Genomic DNA, 24,748 nt, shown 5'->3' with positions numbered 1-24,748 from the left:
GGCTAGCCTCTATAAATATGTGGATGGTAGACAACTTTATTATGGAATTGGATTATTGATTTCTTGCCTCCTGTCTTCTCTTTAGACTTCTCCCTCCTCTCTCTTCACCATCCTTCCACCTCTACTCTTTGCAAGGTTTCTCTTAACTTCTAATCTCCCTCGACTATCGAGCCACCCCTCTTCTTTGGGATCTCGACAACTTCGTTCCCTTCGTCTACTTTCCTTAATCACATCCACCATCCACCTTCACCTCTATATCCATCCATAACCCTAACATCCACTTCATTCATCACCACCACCATCAGCCATGTTATTCCATATTTTCGTCCCTACTACAGTTCGAATATTAAAGGGCATAAATACATAAGTTGTAGATCAGGAAGTTACAGATCTAATCCAATTGGTTTCGTAATTTTCTAACTACCGGAGAATATTTGACGAATAATTTCCCACAGTTGCACAGACTGATTCTTATAATACATTCAGATTTTAGAGGAATCGTTGCGTAGCCTATCTTTGATTCCAGATCTTAACAAAGTGGTATTAGAGCTTAACAAAGTGGTATCAGAGCCTAACAAATTAGTATCAGAGCCTATCAATTTGGTATCAGAGCCTATCACCGTTTGAGGATGATATGCTGAACTCATACGGAAGGTAGTCCCTTGGAGCACAAAGAATTCCTACCAAAATTGACTGACATATATAGGATCACAATCTGAAACAATCGATTTTGGCATACCATGCATCTTGGCCATGTCGCGCACATAAACCTCCGCGACCTTCTTTGCCGTGTAAGGATGCGCCAAAGCTGAAAAATGTGCATACTTACTAAGGTGATCTACCACTATCAATATCACGTAATGCCTTTTGTCCTTGGATAGACCGTCAATGAAATCCATGGCAACATCCTCCCAAACCTTCATTGGAATCGGAAGTGGTTGTAGCAATCCAACAGGTTTTGTCGACTCTGTCTTTTCTCTTTCACACACTTCACAAGCCTTGACACAGGCTTGTACATCTTTCTTCATTCCAGTCGATGTGCAACTCTGACTCAGCCGTTTGTAGATGTGCAATACCCCTTCATGTCCAGCCATGGGGGAGTCATGGAAATAGCACATCCACTCCAAGCACAAGTGATGGTCAGCTAGAACAATGATCTTGCCCTTGTCCACCAAGAGTCCGTCCTTCACCACCACTCCTTGCATATAGCTACGATCTGCAGCAAGGTCATCCATCATCTTCATGGTGTCCATATCATTCTTGTAGGCCTCCCATAGTTGCTGGAAAAAGAAAAATTGGCGCTGAAATCACCGCCAACTCGGCTAGATTTGAGCACCTAGATAAGTCATCAATGGCGTTGTTTTTGGTCCCCTTTTTATACACTAACTCGTAGTCGTATAAAATTATTAGACACCCACCTTTGCTAAGCTGGTGTGTGTATGCGCTGCCTAAGAAAGTATGGCAAATTTCTTTGATCGGTGCGAATCGTGAAGCGTCGCCTGATGAGATAAGGCCTCCACTTAGTGATAGCATGGATGATGGCTTGCATCTCTCTTTCATAGGTAAATAGCATCTGTGATCGCTTAGAAGGAGCCTTGCTCATGTAGGCCACGGGTCTACCTTCTTGCATTAAAATAGCCCCCACTCGAACTCCGAACGCATCACACTCAATGGTGAACGGTTTGGTAAATTTTGCTAAAACAAGGACCGAGGCTGAGATCATCGCCTTCTTCAAGGCTTCAAATGCTTCCCTTGCTTTGTCCGTCCATGTGAATGCACCTTTCCGCAGCAAGGCCGTGAAGGGAGCTACAACCTTGCTATAGTTTGCCACAAATTGGCGACAGTAACCGGTTAAACTGAGAAAACCGCATAGCTCCTTGGTAGTCTTGGGCAGTGGCCAATCCACCATGCTTTGGATCTTCTTAGGGTCATCTTCCACACCATCTTTAGGTATGATGTGGCACAGGTAGTCGACCCTTTGTTGCCCCCATGTGCAAATGGAGTCCTTTGCTTTCAACTCATGTTGCTACAATAGGCCAAGTACTATCTGAAGATGTCGCAAATGCTCCTGCCATGTACAGCTGTATACCAATATATCATCAAAAAATATCTGCACATATTGCCTCAAATGAGACCTAAAGATATCATTCATTAAGCTCTAAAAGGTGGCAGGAGCATTGGTTTTACCAAAAGGCATAACGAGGAACTTGTAGTGCCCATCATGAGTTCCAAAAGTTGTCTTATGCACATCGAATGTTCGACTCTGATTTGATGGTATCCTACTCTCAAATCCAGCTTTGAGAAGTAACATGCACCCGTCGATTCATCCAGCAACTCTTCAATCACCAGTAAGGGATACCGATCTTTGACAGTGATAGAATTGAGAGATCGATAGTCCATACAAAACCGCCACGATCCATCCTTCTTCCACACGAGCAAGACCGATGAAGAATATGAGCTTCGACTTGGTCTTATCACCCCGCTGGACAACATCTCTTGGACCATCTTTGTTATTGCCTCCTTTAGGATGAAGGGATAACAATATGGCCTCACATTTTGTTAGGTTTTTAATTATTGGCAATTGTGTACAAAATATTTTAAGTGTATTTTTACATGTATATGAGCTTTATACAAGTCTAGAATATCTCTGGTTTGAAAAATTGCAAAATTATTGGAAAAAAGCTATTGAGTTCACACGTTCGAATGCGGTGCGTTCACAAACGCGTTCGAGCGCGGGTACTGCGTTCACACAGACCGAGAGCTGCATTCACAAACGCGTTCGGATGCGGGTACTTGCGTTCACACAGACCGAGAGATGCGTTCACAAACGCGTTCGAATGCGGGTACTGCGTTCACACAGACCGAGAGCTGCGTTCACAAACGCGTTTGAACGCAACCTGAAGAATTCAAGTTGTCGCGTTCGAATGCACTCAGGCCCGTTCGAACGCAGCTGAGATCAAGTCATGCCGTTCGAACGCACCTGGGCCGCGTTCGAACGCACCAACGAAGTTTGAAAATATTAGATTCTCGTGAGTTCGGATAAGACTTAGATTTGGCTCTATCTTGGAGATCATATATAAGGATTGTGATGCCCTATCTCTAGGGTGGTTGAAGAAGCATTATTAAAGGAGACTTCTTGAGGCTACATCGGTTCTTCAACTAACAAGATTCCACTCATCTACAAAAGTTAATCTTTTGTCTAAAGGGCTATCTAGATGAAAGATCAATCTCGAGGGTTACTGAGGTTGGACATCAATCACGAGAAGCAGTGAATCATGGGTTCTAGCGAGCAAGACTGAGAGGAACAAAGTCATTTAGATTGACGGATTATTTTGTGAGTTAGTCTTGTAACTGCTACTATTCTAGTGATTGGTTTTGATCCGAGTTTGGATCCGTGGTTTTTTTTCGTTTGGGTTTTTCCACGTTAAAATCTTGGCGTTCATCTCTGCTTTCGTTCTTAATATTTCTACGGACTTTTACTTAAGCGAACGAGTGATATCATTGCCTAGTATTTAGATACATACTTGTGTCTAGGGATTTTTTCACATTTGTTAGACACGCCCCGGGTTTGATCTCAATGCGATGGTCTTGCACCCTAGGTGGTGGCAATCCATGTGGCTACTAGAACACATCTTCAAATTTCTACAAAACAGCCTTTAAATCATCGGGTAAGTGTGTTAGATCATCTACGTCCTTGGCCCCTTCGATGGGTTGCATGAGGAATCAACGGCACCTGAGTTTCGATAACCCCTCTAGGGACTACAGTGCCCCTTTTGTTTTCATGCTTGATGCAGCTAATAACTAGATTGATTGGCCTTCATGACTGAACTCCATCATCATGGTGGTGAAGTTGAAGGTGACCGGTCCAAGATTTCGAAGCCATTGCACCCCAAGCACCAAGTCGGCTCCCCATAGAGCCAACGGATAAAGATCAGTTCAGAAGACATGGCCCTGAATTTGCAATTGGACTTTACGGCATATGCCCTCCCTTCTCAATATGGTGCCATCACCGATGATCACATCAAAGCCGTTAGAAGGCTCCAACTCCAATCTCAAACGCCTCACCATCAGTGAATCCACAAAATTATGGGTGCTTCCTAAATCAATAAGAATTAGAACTTTTTTCTTCTTGATCATACCTTTGACCCAAAGAGTTTTCGGAGTCGACTCGCGAGCTAGAGAATGAAAGGAGAGTTTGCTTGAACTTCAAGCGATTTGTCCTCTCGGTGTGGCCCACTTCTTCCTCTTGCTGCTCCTCAAGATCTTCAATGGGATCATCCTCTATCGTCTCTTCCATGAGCATGATGGCCATGGGCTGTTTGGCACATTTGTAGCTCGGTGTGAAGCGCTCGTCGCAATAGAAGCATAAGCCCTTCAAGTGCCGATCTTTGACATCCACTAGAGTGAGGCATCGTCCCATCATCCGTGGATGTCCCCTAGTGTCAGGGCCTATCCGTGGTGGGGGTGGCCGATTGAGGTTTGGCCAACCCACCCCAAATGTGCCACACCTAAAACCGGTGGTTTAAGGTTAACACGTGGGTCACTAGTGCTCCATGTTGGACAGTGAGTAGCCTTCAACTCCTTTATCTTTTCTTCTATCATTTGAGCCACTAAGAAGGCTCCAACAAGGTAGTAGGACGAGACACCTTGACTTCCGCTTGAATATCTCGACAAAGCCCAGAGACAAAAGTGCTTTTGAGGGTTGAATCTGACCACCCGTGGACTCGATTGCTAATTCTTTCAAACTCCTCTTAATAGGCTCTTATAGAGGTCTTTTGGGTTAGCTTCTTCAAGGTGGCTTGGAAGTCCTCATAGTCGGAAGGTCCAAAACGATCACAAAGCGCGTCGGCAAACTCCTCCCAAGTGGCGAAAGCGCAAATGCGATGTGCTACTTGATACCATCTCACCGCTATGTTTTCAAGGTGGAATGAAGCCAAAAACACCTTTTGGTGATTAGATGTCCCTTGATTATTGAAGAATTGCTCCACCCTATAAATCTCATCCAATGGATCACCATTGCTGAATTTGGGAAAATCGACTCGAACGGTGCGGGGTTGTATCATTCAGTCACGTCCGTTCTCGTGTCCTCGGTGAAGTGACTCTTGTTGTTGGACCCTTGGTTGATGTGGGGGTTCCTCCCACTCATCCCAAGGCTCCTCCTCTAGATGTGGGGCCATAGGTTCCCTCAGGTGCAAGGGAGGTAAGTCGGTGTGGCGCTTGTGCGATTCATCGTGCTATTGCCATGGTGCCTCCAGGATTGGTCCTTGTCAGTTCTCCTTTCTTGGTAAGGTGTGTTCTTCGTGTCTTCGATGTAAAGGGTAATGGCTCCTGTCAGCAAGGGTAGCCTTGATCTCCAATAACGTTTGCACCATGAGTGCTAGGGTTTGCGCGAGATCATGAGGGCTCTCTATCCATCATCGTGAACTCTAAGGGGATGGAGATCTTGACATAGCCATGTGGTCCGTCTCCAAGGCTTGATTGCTTACTTGCTTAACCGCCTTTGATCTTGAGGTAGCCATGACGGTCTAAGGAACGTTGGCTCTAATACTAGCTGTTACAAACTAACCTAATTCGTTCTACAATAATTTTGGACTTAATGAAGCTCATAATTTCCGAAGAAATCTGCGAACAATTTAACCAACGAATTTTCATGAATTTTGGATATGTTATCTCCCTTGGAGAGAGCTTTCCAACGAATCCAAGATCACAGTACCTTAGATAGTTATATCTCAAGATATAGACCAAATAGTAGCTGAAGGTTAATTAGATCCTAACTTGATAGCCCTTCAATGGTTAGATAGATGCTAGGTTTACTCCTTGGTGTGAAGGGGAAGAAGTTATTGAAGACGATAGTGGTTAGAAGCTAGAAGAGGCCAACCAAAGACTTGGATGATAGGAGAAGGGAGGAGGGAGGAAGGAGAGGGCGTCAATGGATAGAGACAAATTGAGAGAGAGATAAAGGCCAAACCCAATTCGATTATCCAAGATAAACTCAAATTAGGATTTCCTCCATATATTTATAGAGGCTCACCTTAGGAACTCATCAACTAAGTTAAACAACTCTAACCCGATAGTATTTGAATGCAGAATTTTCGTTCTTTGCTGATGTAAACGTATGCAGGCGTTTGAATGGCCCAATTCCGTTCGAACGGCCCAATTCCGTTCGAATGCACAATTTGCGTTTTTTATTTTTGCGAACTTGTGCAGGCGTTCACATCCCTGTTTGAATGCAGTCCCTGTGTTTGAACGCTCTCCGGCAAAAATGCCTTTGTTGCTTTTAACAAAATTCAACTAGATAAATAGGCTCATCCCAATAAAACTAATATCACCAGTAGAACCAATATGGATCGAATCGTATCAGTCTCACAAAAGAGGTTGGCTTTGGATTCATCCTTTAAGGAGGAGGAAAGGGAAGTAACACTAGGGAGCGGAGGACTCGGGGGAGGCAGCCTAGAGCTTAGAAAAAAAATTGCAAGACAATCGCTTGAGAATCATTTTCTCTCTTAATAGAAATTCTTTTTCACAACCAATTGGAAAGGTTGGACCCTTTGGTTAGCACAACTATGACCACTTTAATTTCTCTCTTCATCATTTAACGAGTGCAAAATTGGAGGGAAGAAAAAAAATTTGACATGGAAAAAAAACATAAAATGAACCTGACCCACAAAATCAAAATACTCTATATTTTTTCCTACTCTACCTTCCAAAGGTTCACACTCAACTGTCTCTACCCATCCATATCTTAAACTTTGGTGAAATTTATTTTAGTGCCACAGTTTTCTCTTTCCCTTGGAAAGCTTTAGAAGATGGAAAGATAAGGTAGAGAAATCGATGTGCTAAGTGCTTGACAACTAATAATCCAGATTGAAACTTATGTTACATTGAGTATGGCCTAAGCATTATTAATCTAAATTGAGACTTTGTCTTCATGATTAGGACCCACTCTACTTGCTACTTGGCATGCCGATCGAGGAGTACCACTGCAACTGCAGTGCATTATTTTAAGGTCCAAGAAAGTTTACCACCACCTGGATCCAAGAAAGGTTTTGCTTATCCATTACTATAATAAATATAAGAAAAAGAATATTGGATGGATAAAACCTAGCTATTTCCAAACCGACAAAAGGGTCTATTCTCATATTGGCTTTTGCGGATAAAAATACAATGAGATGTCACGTTAATAATGCATGAGAAAGCTAATAACTCTTGGCATCTTATTCTTTACATCCCTTTGTTAAGTCTACTAAAAATTGTTTATTGAATTAGCAATTTTTATTAAATAAAGTCACTATCTTTATAAAAGAATCTTTTTTATTTACATAGATAACACCTAAGTGGACGAAAAGTCACTTACTGAGATAAATAAATTTATAAATCATCTGGTTATAACATTTACATAGATAACATCCAAGTGGACGGAAGGTCACTTAGGGAAGTAAATAAATTTATAAATCTCTTATCTGAATATAACATTTAGACTTATGGTTTTTAAAGAAGAAAGAAGTTATGATACAAGGGAAATAAATCAGAGATATATATTTAACCCTCTAAACTTTATGCAAATAGTCTTTCAAAATTAATCAAAGTAATTTTGAAATAGTCCTATAAATATGGTATTTTAAAGAACTAATTTAGTAGCAATTCTGATATTTTGGAAAGCTTTCGGTAGCAATTATATAAAACGCTAATGTCTTATCTTAGAAACACCGGATATTATGGTAAAATGTTTTCTAATTTTTAAGATATATTATGATACAGTGTTAAGTAGAAATTACGGACACCAGTCTCCTAAAATATTTTTCTTTCCAAAAATATGGGACATATTATGTATTCAATTTATATGCTTCATTCTTAGTCTTCCATCGATTCTTTAGTTTCTAGTATGCGTAATAACCATGCCCCAATTGTATGAGCTAAACTCAAGATATATCATTTTCATATGTTTTGTAGTCTAATCAAAATTAATCCTAAGTTAAAACCATCGGCATCATCGTTATCATCATCATCAATTATACAAAATATAAAGAGTAAAGGCTTAATTAATTACATTTTGAATCTCCTCAACTATACAAAATCATCAAACTCCTTAACGAGTATTGCATTGACCATTATACTCTCGAAACATGGAGATCATCAGGATCTCAAGGACTGTGTTGATGCTTTAGGATGAGGACAAGAGGTTGAATAAGAGAGAAAGGGTTAGGTTTCGTGTCCACATCACGAGAGAGGAAGGCCGTAATTAGAGGGATAAGCTATTGTCAGTAGTGGCAGGATTATGATTTATATTTAAGAAATGGAGTTTGGGAAAGAAAGAAGGGGAGAATGCAATACGACAAACTTCTGTTAGAAATCCTAACATTAGACAAGAACAAATGACATGGCCCAGAATTTTGCCTTTGGTATATATTTACTACCTATGTGATTGTAGTTTTATATTCAATTTTCTTGGGACAATTTAATTTTACGAAAGCACATAAAAAGTAGTAGAAGATCTAGACCGAGTGTTTGTCTGAATATCACCAAATTAAATATAAAAAAAGCTTATAGTCATGCTTTTTTAAATGCCACTAAATGAAATAATGACATTTAATGAAATGCCATTATTATTTTACTTGTATTTATAGAAATGCTAATATTAATTTCCTTGCATTTATTGAAATGTCACTATCACTTCACCGTTCGATGAGCTGCCTTTATTTTTCAACATTTTGTCAAAGTGCTGGTATAACCCCCCGATCAACGATCATTTAATGCTGCTAAAAGTAAAATTGATACAACTGTTTGTTCTGTTTCTCAGTAAATTAATAGAAAATGTCACGAAATATAATGCAAATGTTAGATCCACGTCAACATAGCTTACGGTGGCGCTTATCTAAATGTCAAAATAAACCTATAATGATAATTATCATAGTTTTAGCGGTATTTGTCGACATATTACACCGTGGTACATGTTAAGTGTTTAGATAGCTCAAAGGGATTGTAGTTGGGTGCTTTTTTCGTTCAAATGAAAGAAGTCCATTGACGAGGTTGTATGCGTTTACTTTTGATCATCTAGAGCTATTCTATGTCATTTGGTCATAGTTTAGAGTGTAAAACTATATGCCTAACTGCGGTATGGAACTATAATACAATATAGACGAATCGACCATTTTTCTAGATTCTAGTGTCAGAGAGTAGGTGAATGGACAAAAGATCATAAAAGTAGGATCAGAAAGATGAGTAATTTGACCATTCACAGAGCTCTGAAATGCTTCCAGACCCCACTTCGGAAGCACTCTCTCCTTTAGCTCTGAATAACACCTCCACATGATTAACAAAATAAAAGAAAAAAAAAATCTCCTCAGTAGTAGACTTTTTGGAGTAACCATGATTGGTCTTCGGTTCACGCGCTGTGTTCCTGAGGGTCCCCAAAATTCCAACCACTTCTGCTGAATTCCATTGACTTCTACTAAAAAGTGAGCAAACCACTACTTGCCTTTCCCACCCGATATCCTTTCCCCTTCTTGAACTCCACGACTCTCGAAGGATTTTAGCATTGGTAAGTTTTCACACTGTTGTGGTCGTTCTTGAAGTTAATCGGTTCTTATTCGTTGTTATGTAGATTTCAGTAATCTACTTCTTTCCTGTAGTTTTAGTTCTGGTACTTCTGTTGTTGTTTTCAATTTGTATTAGTTGGAATCTTTTTTTTTTTTTTTTGACGTAGAAGTTGTAATCTGTGGCTTACTCTTTGTTTGGTGTGATTTGGGTTTTTCTTGGATATGGCTATGGATTTGTCTTTGGACCTTAATGGAATTGGTTCTTTGTTTCCGTGAACAAAACACTTATGAGGTATCAAAATTATAACTTGGCTGCTAGAATTTGGTGTTCTTGAAATTTTGGGGCATGGGTTAGAGTTTATCCGCCGACAATTTTGGAAGTTTCTTACTCACCAACTGTAGATTTCGACATCGTAGCAAGTTGGTCGCAAGTAGATTTATCGTCGGTTTGATCACTAATCTTGACCTAAATTTTGTAGTTCCTACTTCAAGTTGATGGAGTCCTACCAACCATTTTCTCCATCCTTCAAGACCCAAACTGCCATGGCCGAATCTGGTAAGCTTTCTCCTGAGCCGACCGACGATAAAACAAACAATTTCAGCAGTGAGCAGTCCATGGAAGGATTTATTGGGTATCTTGATGTCTTCGTTCACCAAGCCCGCGAAGTTCACAACATCTGCATCTACCACAAGCAAGATGTTTATGCTAAGCTCTGCCTTACCAGCGATCCGGATGCCGCAATCTCGACCAAAACGATCAATGGTGGTGGGAGAAACCCGGTATTCAATGATAACCTCCGGCTCAAGGTCCGAACTATTGAATCGTCTCTCAAATGCGAGATATGGATGCTTAGCCGGGTCAAGAATTATCTGGAAGACCAACTTCTCGGTTTCGCTCTCGTGCCTCTGTCAGATGTCGTCGTAACTAACGGGAAGTTGGCGCAGGAATTCTCCCTTTCGTCCACCGATCTCTTCCATTCTCCTGCAGGTTTTGTTCAGTTGTCGCTCTCGTATGTCGGTTCCCCACCGGAAGTTATCTCCATTTCACCACGGCAGGCTGCTATAGATTCAGTCAGCAATGACTTGATCCCTTGTGAGTATGAGAAAATTGAGTTTCCTGACTTGAAGGTTGTGAAAGAGAACCGTCTTATGGTCTCAGAGTATTTCGGAGTTCCAGGTAACACAATTGAGACTCAGAGCCCGGAGAGCTTGATCACCACAGAGGATGACAACTTTCCTGATGATGATGCAGGGATGCGTGTTGTCGAGAGCTTCTCAACAGACAACAGCACTGATTCTGTTGGATTCTTTAGAAACGACACCCCTTTGAGTAGCGATTCGATGACGGATTCTTCTGTTGTGCTTCCTACCACCCCTCAATCTACCTCTGATGGATCAACAGCTGCAGCATCTCCTGCTCAAAATGATAAATGCACAGAAACTACCGAAGGCGTGGCTGATTCTTCCAGTGAAATGTCAGAGAATTCAGCGAGCAAGCCTATTATCAGCATAAATATTCCAGAGGAAACAGTAAACCAGCAGGACTTTGTTGATATGTACATGAAGAGCATGCAGCAGTTTACTGAGTCGCTAGCGAAGATGAAACTTCCGATGGAAGTTGAGAACAGCAGCCCCACTAGTGACAGTGCTAATTCAAGTTCTGAGAAAAAGATGCAGGATTCAAACGGAAAGTGCTCTAGAGTTTTCTACGGAAGCAGGGCATTCTTCTAAATTTACTCCTTTGAAGGTGATCAGAATTGGCATTTAATCATCTACTAATGCTTAAGTAGTGAATGAAGAGCAACTCTTTTTCTATGATGTTTCGATTTATCAGAGAATGGATGATATGTACTTAGTCACCACCTTTGTGTTGCTAGTACTTGTTTATGTGTCTAAAACTCTCACTTTCCATATCCTGTTTCTGATGGAGTTATCAATAGCATCTTTACGTCCAGTATTGAACCTTATCTTGGAAAAGAGACTTCATATCCAATTTTATTTGTGGTATGCATCCTTACTACATTTATTTCATTAGTGAAATTGAGAGTATAGTAAGGATTCTTCTATATTTGTTGTAAAACAAGTTATTGATTTTAGACAGGGCATCCACAACTGGAGATTTAAAGTTTAATGTGGGCTTCTTATACATTGAACATGTTTAACATTACCTAACAAACTTAATAACTGCTGGGAATTTTTCTTTTAGTAGCTAACATATTGGGGCATGCTTAATTTTGCTTTCAGTCTTGGAACTACAAGAATTCATCGATGTCCAGTTGTGAGGACTTAGAAATCATATATGACATATACTTTGTTTGCTTGTCCTTGTCAACATATTGAGAATTATCTTACTAGCAACACAAGTTTGCCTCCTCAGCATCCATTTTTCTTTCAGTGTTCTGCAAGAGCACTGAAAGATGATCCTATCCTTAGTTATCTATTTTACTTTGATTTCAGTCATGAAGATATATGCAGATATACCAATTAAGCTTGGTTTTTTCATGCGGTAGCGTAGTGCTCTATATTGGATGACCATTGAAAGGTACACTAATTAAGGATTTCTTAGAGAGTAATGCTCTCATATAGTAGTGTGGAACATCATACCACACTGTATGAGAGCATTACTCTCTAAGAGCCTGATCGAGTTTAAATTGAATCAAGTTATTCAACTAGAAAAACATAAATTAAATACTCAACATGATCAAAAGTACATGAACTCAACAATCGACTTAAGCAATTTTGGAACATAATAGAAGTGCATGACAGAAGTATAGTATAGGAAAAATAAATTTCCAGCTTTCTTAGAAAATTAAAAGCAATTCCCTTAGAGAGAAATTGCCCTTGATACTGTAGGAAATCTAACACTTCAATTGTGTTAGAAAAGTAAACAGAAAATTGAATTGAACAAAAGTACTTTCACTCAGTTAAGACAAGAACATAGTTTTTCTTAAATTGAAAAACTCTTATGTATCATCACCATCACAAGTAACAAATGTATCATCACTCTCAGCATCTAACAAGAATTTAGTTCCTCTTAAACTATTCATATCATTTTGAATGTCTTCTATCCTTCTATTGCCAATATTTGAATAGACTTATAAGTAAACAATCAAGTATCAATCTAATACACTAAGTGCTCGATGTTTATCCTCCATAAGCAAGGCATCCTCTAGTGCTTGCTCGAGGTTCCAAGGATGTGAGATACGTACATCGGTTTGAATTTCCTCTATCAATCTAGTAATAAAGGTGTTTTTGAATTGCCGATCCGTTTAAGGTGGTACACAACGACTATACACCCTTTAGAACTCTTCTTGGTAAGCTCTCACCACTGTCTTTTGGATCGTCTTCGTCAACAAAGCATCAAAATCCTCATATCGTGACAATCCAAACCGTTTGTAGATCAAACAGTAAAACTCTTCCCAAGTTGCTATTGCTCTATGCATCGTCGCCGAGCGATACCACCGTAATGCCGCATCCTCCAAATAAAAAGATGCAAGGAGCACCTTTTAATTTTTTTTTTTTCAGTGCCATAGAAGTTAAAAATTGCTCAACGCGGTAAAGCTAATCCAGCGGATCACCTCCTTTAAATATGGGGAATTCCAACCGCACTGTTCGCCCATAGATACCGTTTATCTTCTTATATAAATATTTGTAACAGATTATTGTTAAGATTAACAAACACATTTAAATATCTAAAATACCTTGCATTTTAAAGTTAGGTTGTAAAATATTTATCAACAACTTTTGTCTTGCATAAAATAAGATATTTTTCTTGTTTTATGATATTAGGTAAAGCTATTCATTTTAAATAATTTATATAAGGGCAAAATGCTATTTTCTAAATTAAAATTTATTTTAATTTTAATTAGTTAGATATAATGGATAGAATAATATTTTTAAAAGAGTACAAAGATTTTGGTGATATTTTAAAATTATGACTGTTTACAAATCACACTTTATATTTTATCTATTTTATAATTCATACCCTTTTTTAACAATTTTGTAACTCGAATTCTCATTTTCTCTTATAATTCTCATTTAACACCTAGATATTATTATTATGACTAACTAGCGTCAACTAAGTTATTAAAATACTCCCACAATTCACTCTTATTTTTTATATCCCTCTACCATCTTTTCCAACTACCTCCTTCACCGTCCATGTCGCCGTTGCCGCCACCACCTTTCCTCATCTTTCCCGCTCCCCTCTCTCCTCCTTTACATCTTCTTATTCTTCTTCTCGGAAGAGAAAAAGAGGATGAAGACAAAAGTAATTTAAGTATTTATAAATTATTTTATATATTATAATATAATTTTTTTTAGTACCGTCTAAATTAACTCATGGTATTAAATGAGAATTATAAGGGAAAATGAGATATTAGATTATAAAATCTTCGAAGACAGAGTGTGAATAAAAAAATAAATAAAATATAGAATGTGATTTGTAAAAACTATTAAAAATATAATAGTAACTATATATTTTTAATATTTTGAGAAACAAATGGTAAAATAAGAATAAAATGAAAAGAGTGCAAAAATATAGATTATAATAATTTATGTGCAAATCACTTAAATCTCAATACAAAAATGCACCGAAGTCTTATTGCAAAATACCAATGAGTGAAAAGTGAGAGGGCTTAAATATGCTAGGACGAGATTCGTTGATTGGTTACATTGGTATCCCCAATACTCCAGACATAAGTTCTCTTTTTATAAATACATAAATATTCTTTGACAAATGTATATAAAATACATACAGAACCATATTATGAGTGGTAAAGTGGTAACCAAACCAAACAGAAGAGGAAAGGGAAGAAATGCTTCTCCTTTCCTCCTCTTCCCTCCAAAACCCTAAACCTCATCTCTCCCTCGCCTCAATTTTGAACTCCAAATTCAAACCACCAACTACCAACTAAAATATTCTTCCCCTTCCCCCACATGCGCTCCATTTCGAGCATGAGATCTCTCCTCTCTTTCCACCTTCCCCAATCTCCTCTCCTCCCAAAACCCTCTCCCCCGCATCTTTTCCTACCTACCATCTCGTTGCGTCCACTTCCCAACCCTTCACTTAAATCGCCCACAGCCCTCTTTCGAAAACCCTCATCTAATTCAACCTTCAGATCATTGTGTAGCGTCCCTATTGACGGCTCCGATCGTCCGATGGAAGCCCGAGGTGGTTCTTCCGGTGAGATCCATGTGATTGTTGGTCCGATGTTTGCAGGGAAGACCACGGCGTTGCTCCGCCGAATTCAGTCTGAGATCAACAATGGAAGGTGATAATTCTTCTTTGTATCGGTTGTATGCAACAAGTTGAAAGTTTGTGCAAAACCCAGTTGCTTTTAAGCAGTTTGACTTGCATCGGTTCATGTTTTACTGGATGTTGATGAAAGAAACTTTTGGGCTCATTTGGCATTGCTTACGTTTTGTCTTGCTCTTTGTTTTGAGATCATCTCTCAAGTGCATTAGTGAGATAAGTTATTAGGAATCACTTCCAAATCTTTTGGGTTGTTTTATTTTTTTTAACTTCCAATCGTTTTTTTAAGTCAGATGGAGTAAATTATTGAGAGAAGTGAAACTAGTTAAGGGTTATCTGGCAATGCCATTTTATAAACATGGAATCAGAGGTGGTTAGCATTTTGATCTCATTTCCTTGTTATTTTGTGCCCGCAACCTGCGTTTGTCTTGTTCCAGATTTTTTATAATGAAAATTTTCTTTATCTTTTCTTAATCAAACTTTAGTAGGACACTAGACGAACTGCCCACCATCTGACTCACATTTAATCTTAAAAAATATTGGTAGAAAATTCATAGTTTCTTAATACTTTAAACAATGAGATAATTACTACTATAAGGGTATTATACACATTAGTGTAGACCACAAGGGGATAGAGTGATATAATGAAAGTTTATGGGGATAGTTTGATTTTAGGCATAATCATGACGGGGTGATTTGTAATTTAATCTATAACAAATTATGTAGCTAACGCCAAGCAATTTCTATATGTTCTATCTTCTTTCCACGAAGGAGAAAGAGATAAAATCATAATTAAATTTTCAGCAAAAGCAGTAAACATAAACAACTTAGCAAGATAATGTTTTCTTTAATGATTCTGCAAATTGGGCATAAAAAGGACATAAAGAAATATAAGTGATCCCCAACCTTGTAGTTAATTGATCTTGTTATCTTTCTATGAGCAGAACTGCAGCAATCATAAAATCCAACAAAGATACAAGGTATGCCTTGGATTCTGCAGTGACGCATGATGGAGCAAAGATGCCATGCTGGGCCCTATCAGAGCTTTCAAAATTTCGAGATAAATTGGGAGCTGAAGTCTATGATAAAGTGCGTACAATTTGAATTGCTTATACTTTTTGTCTAGAATTTCTTCTTTTTCATATTAGTATATTAGAGAACTAAGAAGTCCTTAAAAGCAGTCTTTTGGTGCCTTGTAGTTTTTCAAGGAAAAAGAAAATCAAAGATAAGAAAAATATAAAATAAATAGTAAAAAAAAAACAAATAGCAAGAAAAACAAGAAAGAGCACAAGGGAAATCTTTGAGATTTGAAATCAGGTAGGTCCCTATGAATCGCTACAGTCAAAGGAAATAAAGAGTCATGAGAGTTGAATATTCCTTGTATGATTTGTAAACGACTTGCTGATCACCAAATAATGATTTTCCTTTTAAAATTTTTCAATTGTCAGGATCCTTAATATCTTCAATGTGCACCATGTATTCCATAAGAACAATATGAATATGCGACTTTCTTCAAAGTTCAAACACATCACTATTGTACTTCAATATAAAGAAAATTCTGTTAGCAACAATTATGTTTACAAATATCAATGATACGATTCGGACTTTACCGACGTCGTCTCGAGTTTGGATTTACCTTAGGATAAGATTGAGTTTTAGGATAAGATTGAGTTTTAGGATAAGATTGTGTTTTAAGATAAGATTGAGTTTTAGGATAAGATTGTGTTTTAGGATAAGATTGAGTTGTTGGTTAGCCTATAAAAGTATGTGTAGGGCAACCAAAATTAGGAATTGAATATTGAGAATTGAGTTTGCCTTGCCTCCTTCGTCTTCTTCTTCGCTCCCGTTCCTCAATCTCCCTAGACGACGCCGCTTCTAATCTCCTCGACAGCCAATCACCCTAGTCCCTTAGGAGTGGCCCTCTTCTCCCCTTCTTCCAATTTATCCATCGCTATCCCTAACCTTTCCATCATCCATAACCCTTCCACCATCACTTTTACACCGGTGCCACCCCATCAACACCGGCCCTCCACAATCCACCATTACCCGGGATTTCGTGCCTTCATCCACGGAATCCAAAAACAGTATCCCGACGTTCGTCTACTAAACGAACGATATCTCGAGATCCCCAACTCCGATTCGCCGAAACTAGATCCGTTGGAAAGCTCTTTTCCGGCCTACAACATATCAAAATTTCACAAAGTGATCCAACGGCGGGATATTTCGGGATCTTATCTTAAAGTTCCGTGCAAGATCGTAACAACTGCGGTATCGAGCCACCGTTCCTCGGACAAGCGCTTCCAATGACGACCACCAGGATCCATGGCTGCACGGGCGTGATGATGAAGAAGAGATTCTCCCAATAGAGGAGGAAGAGACGATTGCGGGGACTTCCACCCGCGGAACCATCCGATCTAATCGGAATACGGAAGAGCCTAGCGTTCTATCCATGTTGGGGTCTATTTCGGAGCGGATGGCCATCAACCACCGGATGATGATGGAGATGATGCGGGAACTACGGGCGCCAAGGGAAGCAATGTCTAACGAGAAGGCACCATCGACCCCACGACGCGAGTCCACCCCCTTGAATCAATCCTCACCGGTTCAGCCTTTGCAACCACAAGAGCCGCTACCACCACCCTATGGGCGAGAGGCAAGCAAGGATGGTTACACCAGGGACCGGTTGCGGGTGAACCCATCCGACGAGCGAATCACCATGGAGACCACATTGGAGATCAAGATCCATGGGCGGGCGATACGATCCGGAACCACGGCGAGTTGATCTAAACCGAAGGAGGGATCATCAACCCTTCATGGTGCATCCTCCGCCGGTTAGACAAGGAGTTGGGCATGATCCGAACGAGACAACGGCATTCGTGGACAAGTCGTGCGTCTCGAATTCCCCAAGTTCAAAGGTGGCGATCCAATTGATTGGTTGTATAGGGCGGAGCAATTCTTTGCATACCAAGGTACGGCGGAAGAATACAAGGTGACGCTTGCAAGCTTCCACCTTGAGGATGCGGCGCTTCATTGGTTTCGATCGGCCAATGCCATTGAGGCCATCGAAACTTGGGCTAAATTTTGCGCCGATATCACACGGCGATTTGGAGTATCGGGCTATGAAGACTTTGATGCTCTCCTCTCAAAGACGGTTCGAAGACCACGGTTGGGTCATACCAAGAAGAATTTGAGAGGATTAGTAGCCGATGTCATCCACCATGGACGGATCGGCAACTTCGCGGCACCTTCATCTCCGGCTGCGGGGTGACATACAAGCCGATGTGAGGGCTTTAAGGCCTAGAACCTTAAAGGAGGCCTTCCAAGATGCGGTGCTTATGGAAGACAAGCATAGAGCCATGAAGATACACTGGAAGCGAGTTGGACAAGCCAAGGAAGCCGCACTCAAGCTCTACCAAACATAGCGGCGGAAACACTAGCGGAGTACCAAGAGCTGCTACGGCATTGATACCTCCTCGAGCACCCTTGAAGCCATCCCAAGATGTGAAGTACGCACCTAGAGGTCCTGGGCGAGCACTCACACCCCCCAAGTAGAAGAAAGAAGAGCCAAGGGCTTATGCTTCCGTTGTGATGAGAAGTTTGTACCGGGGCATCGTTGTGCTAAACCGATGGGATCGGTGATGCTCATCGATGGATTGGAGGAAGCGGAGGATGAGCTTGCAACAAAGCGCGGATGTGGCCGGACATCGAGGAGAAGAAGTTGAGGAGCAAAACGTGGAGGACGTTATAGCCGAAATCTCCCTCCACGCCTATTCGGGGACGGCGGCGCCAAAGACATTGCGGGTGAACGGAGTAGTCAAGAAGACCACAAAGAGAATCTTGATTGACACCGGGTCCACCCACAACTTCATTGACATGAGGCTCCTTAGGAAGATTGGGCTCGAGTCGGAACCCACGGAAGGGTTCGATGTGACGATTGGAGATGGCACCACCTTGCGAGCGAGATTCTATTTGTGGAGGTGCAGAATTGAAGGTGCAAGGCCAAACTTTCACATTGGATCTTTATCCATTGGCCTTGCAAGGTGCCGATATTGTTTTAGGGACCCAATGGCTTCGGAGCTTGGGGCCCGTGACCTTGATTTTATAAGCCTCACATTGACCTTTTGGAGAGATGGTCGAGAGTGTTGTTGGATGGAAGTAAACCGCTTTGAACTTTCAAAAGAAAGGGAGCTCGCTTCTTTCTCGGCACCCACTTTTCCTTTCTTTTCGGATCTACGAAGAGCCGGTGCGAGGGATAGTGATCTCGGTCCGACTCATGGAGGAGTTGAGAGCGAACCCCTCAAGCAACCCCGAGCACGAGGAGCGCAATGGGTTAGTACTAGAGCACGGGCGAATCAAGGTACCCCCAAACGAAGAGCTACGGAGGCTATTGATGGCACACTTCCATGATACTCCTATAGCAGGTCATGAAGGGGTATTACGTACTTACAAGCGGCTGGCCCAAAACGTACTTGGGACGGGATGAAGACGGACGTGAAGAAGTATGTGCGTGAATGTCAAATCTGCCAACGAGCCAAATCGGAGGCGGTTTATGGGCGCACTCCCCGTCTTGCGTGCCTACGATAGACTCGCGGCGACGGATAGGACGAGCTTGACTTGGAGCTTGTCGATCGAGATGAAACATTGAGACGGCTCAAGACTCACCTAGCCACAAAGACAAAACCGCATGAAGCAAACGCATGACAAAGGCGGACGTGAGCGAGAATTTGAGGTGGATCAATTGGTGTTCATTCGAGCTCAACCGTATCGACACCCACATTGAGGCCAATTTTGAACCAAAAGTTGGGATACAAGTACTATGGTCCGTACCGAGTGCTACAACGAATCGGTCCAAAGCTTACCGATTGGACCTACCAAAGGAACCGGGATACATCCCGTCTTCCATGTCTCGGCATTGAAGGCCCCGGATCGGGCCTAACCATGTGGGTTCGACCTTACCCGAACCAATGGAGGAAGATGGCTCCAATGAGCCGGTTCGAGTCCTAAGTCGTAGGAGAAGACGCCAAGGATCCAGATTAGAGACTCGAAGTGCTGATTGAGTGGCCGGGCAAACCTGCGACGAGTCTACATGGGAGCTAGAGACAGACATCATGGATCGCTTCCCAAATTTCAAACCTTGAGGACAAGGTTGCGGAAGCGTGGTGGATTGATACGATTCGGACTTCACCGACGTCGTCTCGAGTTTGGATTTACCTTAGGATAAGATTGAGTTTTAGGATAAGATTGAGTTTTAGGATAAGATTGTGTTTTAGGATAAGATTGAGTTTTAGGATAAGATTGTGTTTTAGGATAAGATTGAGTTGTTGGTTAGCCTATAAAAGTATGTGTAGGGCAACCAAAATTAGGAATTGAATATTGAGAATTGAGTTTGCCTTGCCTCCTTCGTCTTCTTCGCTCCCGTTCCCTCAATCTCCCCGGCGACGCCGCTTCTAATCTCCTCGACAGCCCAATCACCCTAGTCCCTTAGGAGTGGCCCTCTTCTCCCCTTCTTCCAATTTATCCATCGCTATCCCTAACCTTTCCATCATCCATAACCCTTCCACCATCACTTTTACACCGGTGCCACCCCATCAACACCGGCCCTCCACAATCCACCATTACCCAGGATTTCGTGCCTTCATCCACGGAATCCAAAAACAGAGTATCCTGACGTTCGTCTACTAAACGAACGATATCTCGAGATCCCCAACTCCGATTCGCCTGAAACTAGATCCGTTGGAAAGCTCTTTTCCGGGCCTACAACATATCAAAATTTCACAGTGATCCAACGGCGGGATATTTCGGGATCTTATCTTAAAGTTCCGTGCAAGATCGTAACAATCAACTTGTATGGATTGGATGCAATTGATTCAATCTTTTCTCTACTAATTCAACTTTAGAATAGACTATAGGAATATATTCTTGTAACATATTCTTGACATCTTTTTTCAAATTCTGTTAATCTAATTTGATTTCGCTTATGATATGTTTAATTTTCAAGTGGCAACTAGAGATTGATCTTTATCAACGCTCTTTTGGCACTCGATTAGTAGTCAAATCTGTTATGATTCTTGTGCATTGTTAATTCATAGCTGAATTAATATTGTTCCTTGATCTACTCTTTGGTCCCCTCTAAAGTTCAACGATGCAAGCTAACAAATATTTGGGCTCCTCTAAAAGAAAATTCTTGCTCCTCCCATGGGTACAAAGTGAACGAAAATAGAAAAATCAAATAATTTTTAAGGGATTTATGTAGGAATAAGCTTTTCTTTTTTCCTTTTTTTTCCTTTATTGGACAAGAAAAAGAAGTTAAGAAAAAGAGCTAAACATCGTAATAAAACATTGCATTATAATTATTTTTGTCTTCTATACCAGTGTTAATATGAGCTTGCTTTTCATCTTCTTTTGTGAAGGAAAGAGAGATTAAGCCCCCGTTTGCTTCAAAAATAATTTTTTCTTATTCTGAAATACAACTCTTTATTTTAGAATAAGAGCTAAACAACATAATAACTCCATTTTACAATACAAATACTATCTCTTATACCATATACTAACTAAATTATTAATTTATCGTTGATACCTATCTCCTTAACTTTATTTTCTATTAAATCAAAAGATATTTATAGTAAAGCTGCAAGAAGCGAAGGAAAGTTGGGAAAATGCCATATTGCTCGCAAAAAAATGAAAAAAAAATAGGCTATTCGCAATCATGATAATGGGTACATTTCCGACATCGCCTTACTAGAGCTAAGAGGCGATGTTGGCTTTATAAAAAATAAAATATTTTATTTTATTTTCTCTTTTATTTTATATCACATCAAATATAATTATTATACTCTTTTTTTAGAATATAAATAAATATAAGAATAGTTATTTCTAAAATAGACATCTCATTTTGAGAATAATAAAGAGGAGTACTAATTCTAGAATTAACCTTATTTTTAAAGTAACGAGGCAAATTTAGACCAAATTTGTTGCCTTAGTAGCAACATTTTGTATATCATATGGGGGATTGGAATTTGATCTATTCCTAGCCCCTAAAGCCTTCTCCACCCCTTGATTGGGATAGCCATCTCAAGCCTCTCCATTTAGTGTTTGAGTGAATATACAGGATAATTTCATAGCTTTATTCTGCTTCCTATTTAGAAATGGGCATGTGAAGTATGAACATGAGAAGGTAAATTCGTAATACAATTGGAGATGCAAATGCAGTGCTATTGGTGTACAAAATGTACTTGCTTTAGGCAGTAACTTGTGGATTTCTTTCAAAAGAATGAATTTGTTTTGGGCCAATTATAACTAGAATCTAGTACATTAGATGCTTATTAAATATGACTCAAAGCATTTATTTTGATGAATCTGATGTACATTAGGACACATTTTATATTGATGTTAACTTAATGTTGCGGACTTAGAAAGAACACTCTTCTTTCAGCCTGTGCGGCAGTCAATCCTCTTGACGGAACTAAGTAAAAGAAAGCAAGAGATGGTGACTTAATGAAAGGTTATAGTAGATAACTAAGCTGTATAGGAATTTTGCAGCCTTTAAAGCTGTCTTGGAAACACCACTTGCGTGCTACATGTGACTGCCTTGGGAACACACTTTGTATGCTGTAGTGGTCTTCAAGGTTGGAGGATGTTTTCTGTAATTCTGCAAGTGCTGAGATGTAAAAGTCCGTTACATTAAGTTGTTAAAGAATGGTAATTTTAATTTTTTATATTTTAACACTCACTTTGCTTGAGACATTTAGGTCCAAAGAGTTGACTTGGCACTTTATTTTTAGCAAGCTATCTGACTCTATTCATATGTTTGATGCGGTTGTATGGTATGAAATTGTTGAATATACTGATCTAGTTTAGCCAAATTTTTAATCTGATATGTGGGGTTTAATCTGCATCAACGTTTTAATTATATTTGCATGCCTGCTATTCTGTTTATAGCATCTTTGCTAGTTTGAGTGAAGGATTGGTTTGATTTATCTTTCTTATCTATTATTTTTCATTATTCTGACACAATGATATCTTTTGGGGTCATCTCCCATGTTTCTCTGCCTGCATCTTAACTAGCCATTATGGTCCAATTTCACCTCTGGACCACTTTCATGTAATTAAAATACATTAAGCCCAAAATGAACTTCTCAATTCCTTCTAGATATTATCTGTATCTGTTTATTTCTTCACTAACAATACAACTGGCAGTTGGATGTAATTGGTATTGACGAAGCCCAATTCTTTGGGGATCTTTATGACTTTTGCTGCAACGCAGCTGACCACGATGGCAAGATCGTTGTTGTTGCAGGCCTGGATGGCGACTACTTGAGGTATTCATTCACCTAAATGATACTACAGAAACATCATTGTGAGAAGATATTGCCTCTTGATACGAGGCATTGTCTTCTGATTTTACCTCATTAGTATTCTTAAATAGACTCACCTATGGCAACATTTTGAAACTAAAGATGATTTACTGCTTTCCTTCCATGTTTAAAAGACTTGCAGCTTGTGTGTTGCCAGTTTGCCACCACTCTGTCTCAATCTTTTTCCTAGCAATAACCACCAAGGCTCTAGTCCCAACTTATATGGGGTTGCTTGTATGGATTATTTCTCCATTCATCTCTGTTGAGTGTATGGATTTGTAAGCAAATTAAATGTCAAATTCTATTACTATTTTTCTTACTAATTTTCCTAATGTTAGTTTTGGTCCTCTCTCTTAAGGAATCTCATATGTGAATAAAACCACTTCTGCCTGCTAACATGCATGTGGTCGGTCTTCAATGTCTAAATCATCCAAAATCTATTAACTTTTGTTTTGTAACACGGCTCTTCCAACCTCTGGAGATATGTTGTTTTCTAGTTGCCTAATATTCTGATCCAAAATGAATTGTTAGTCTTATATAGCTTTTGCCTGATGATAAAATTTATATGGCAGGAAGAAATTTGGCTCAATTCTTGATATCATTCCGTTAGCTGATTCTGTCACTAAGCTCACAGCACGTTGTGAACTATGTGGTCGCCGTGCTTTCTTCACCTTGAGGAAGACGAAGGATAGAGAGACTGAACTTATTGGTGGAGCTGATATCTATATGCCTGTCTGTAGAGACCACTACGTAAACGGGCAGATTGTTATTGAAGCAACAAAAATTGTCTTGGATCTTGACAGATCCGCAATGATTCGTGCTCTAAAATAGTTCACTTCTTTATTGTAGTGCATTCAATTAAGCATATCTCATGTATAATTTTCCATTGAAAGATGTACTTTGTACCCTTATTATAAAGTATATTATGTTTCTCCAAAGTGATACAGTGTTATACAAGTGTGCTGGGAGTCAGTGGAAGAAATGAAATACCATCCTTTTTTTTAAAGGAAAAACTTCATTAAAAGAAAGCTCCAAAATACTTCCTAATCGCATCACGAATAGCACATCCGAAAGTGTATTTCTAGTCAAAAGGGTTTGGAACTTTGGTAATACTAAGCCATCTCAGTAAAAATCAGAGTTAATATATTTATAATAAGATGTTAGCCGATGAGCTGCTTGATTGACCTCACAGTATATATGAACATAATTCAAAATTTATAAATTATGTTATCAAGTTTCTGCGGTCTTCAATAATTCCTCTAATCCTTCACCGATTCATCAAGTTGAGAGTCAGTCGCCACAATAATACTCTCAAGTCCACAGTCCCTTGCCTTGAGAAGAGCTTCCTGTATTGCTCACGTTTCACTATGTAGTACTTCAATGCCTCTGCATAGACTCCACTGGCTAGCAAAACACCAGCATTAGAATCTCTAAAGATCCACCCCTCACCTCCCACCCCTTGTGCCATTGCGAATGTCTAAATCTCTATTGACATTAATTTTGCACAGTTTGGTTGGGGGGTGCCACTGAATACCAGCCTTCACTTTTTTCTCTTTTCTTTATCAACAGTATGATTTTGGGAATATTCCACAATCATCATCATC

At 39.8% G+C, this 24,748-nt stretch overlaps 3 protein-coding genes across 4 annotated transcripts; 2 read left to right on the top strand and 1 right to left on the bottom strand.

The window, feature by feature from the left end:
• Positions 1-680: 680 nt before the first annotated feature.
• Positions 681-4,420, bottom strand: LOC140785505 (uncharacterized). The gene is made up of 4 exons (XM_073133354.1): positions 4,140-4,420; positions 2,090-2,135; positions 1,709-2,026; positions 681-1,280 (listed from the first exon to the last, which is right to left on the bottom strand). The coding sequence occupies exons 1-4, from the start codon at positions 4,418-4,420 to the stop codon at positions 681-683; spliced, it is 1,245 nt and encodes a 414-aa protein (XP_072989455.1).
• A 4,806-nt stretch (positions 4,421-9,226) lies between these two features.
• Positions 9,227-11,529, top strand: LOC140787552 (uncharacterized). Of its 2 annotated transcripts, XM_073136534.1 has the most exons (3): positions 9,397-9,538; positions 10,016-10,713; positions 10,789-11,529. In XM_073136534.1, exons 2-3 carry the CDS (start codon positions 10,032-10,034, stop codon positions 11,265-11,267), a joined length of 1,161 nt encoding a protein of 386 aa, XP_072992635.1. In that variant the 5' UTR covers positions 9,397-9,538; positions 10,016-10,031; the 3' UTR covers positions 11,268-11,529. The 2 variants fall into 2 exon arrangements, with proteins under 2 accessions (XP_072992634.1, XP_072992635.1); XM_073136533.1 differs by having other exon boundaries at positions 9,227-9,538; positions 10,016-11,529.
• A 2,777-nt stretch (positions 11,530-14,306) lies between these two features.
• On the top strand, positions 14,307-24,082 carry LOC140787598 (thymidine kinase-like). Its single transcript, XM_073136602.1, has 4 exons — positions 14,307-14,809; positions 15,735-15,879; positions 22,987-23,108; positions 23,717-24,082. The coding sequence occupies exons 1-4, from the start codon at positions 14,475-14,477 to the stop codon at positions 23,973-23,975; spliced, it is 861 nt and encodes a 286-aa protein (XP_072992703.1). The 5' UTR covers positions 14,307-14,474; the 3' UTR covers positions 23,976-24,082.
• Positions 24,083-24,748: the final 666 nt, after the last annotated feature.

This window comes from Typha latifolia, chromosome 4 (genome assembly GCF_019914945.1).
Source record: "Typha latifolia isolate L0001 chromosome 4, TyphaL0001v2, whole genome shotgun sequence".
In the NCBI taxonomy this organism is placed as follows: domain Eukaryota; kingdom Viridiplantae; phylum Streptophyta; class Magnoliopsida; order Poales; family Typhaceae; genus Typha; species Typha latifolia.
This window is presented reverse-complemented; position numbering and strand designations above follow the sequence as displayed.

Bases quoted from the DNA above. Each gene is read 5' to 3' on its own strand.
- LOC140785505 (XM_073133354.1), bottom strand. From the start codon at position 4,420: ATGGGACGATGCCTCACTCTAGTGGATGTCAAAGATCGGCACTTGAAG. The intron at 2,136-4,139 runs GTATGATCAAGA...TGATATCTTTAG, and splicing joins GAAAACTCTTTGGGTCAAAG to GTCTCATTTGAGGCAATATG. The intron at 2,027-2,089 runs GTATACAGCTGT...GGCCTATTGTAG, and splicing joins TATTTTTTGATGATATATTG to CAACATGAGTTGAAAGCAAA.
- LOC140787552 (XM_073136533.1), top strand. From the start codon at position 10,032: ATGGAGTCCTACCAACCATTTTCTCCATCCTTCAAGACCCAAACTGCC.
- LOC140787598 (XM_073136602.1), top strand. From the start codon at position 14,475: ATGCGCTCCATTTCGAGCATGAGATCTCTCCTCTCTTTCCACCTTCCC. The intron at 15,880-22,986 runs GTGCGTACAATT...TACAACTGGCAG, and splicing joins GAGCTGAAGTCTATGATAAA to TTGGATGTAATTGGTATTGA. The intron at 23,109-23,716 runs GTATTCATTCAC...TTTATATGGCAG, and splicing joins CTGGATGGCGACTACTTGAG to GAAGAAATTTGGCTCAATTC.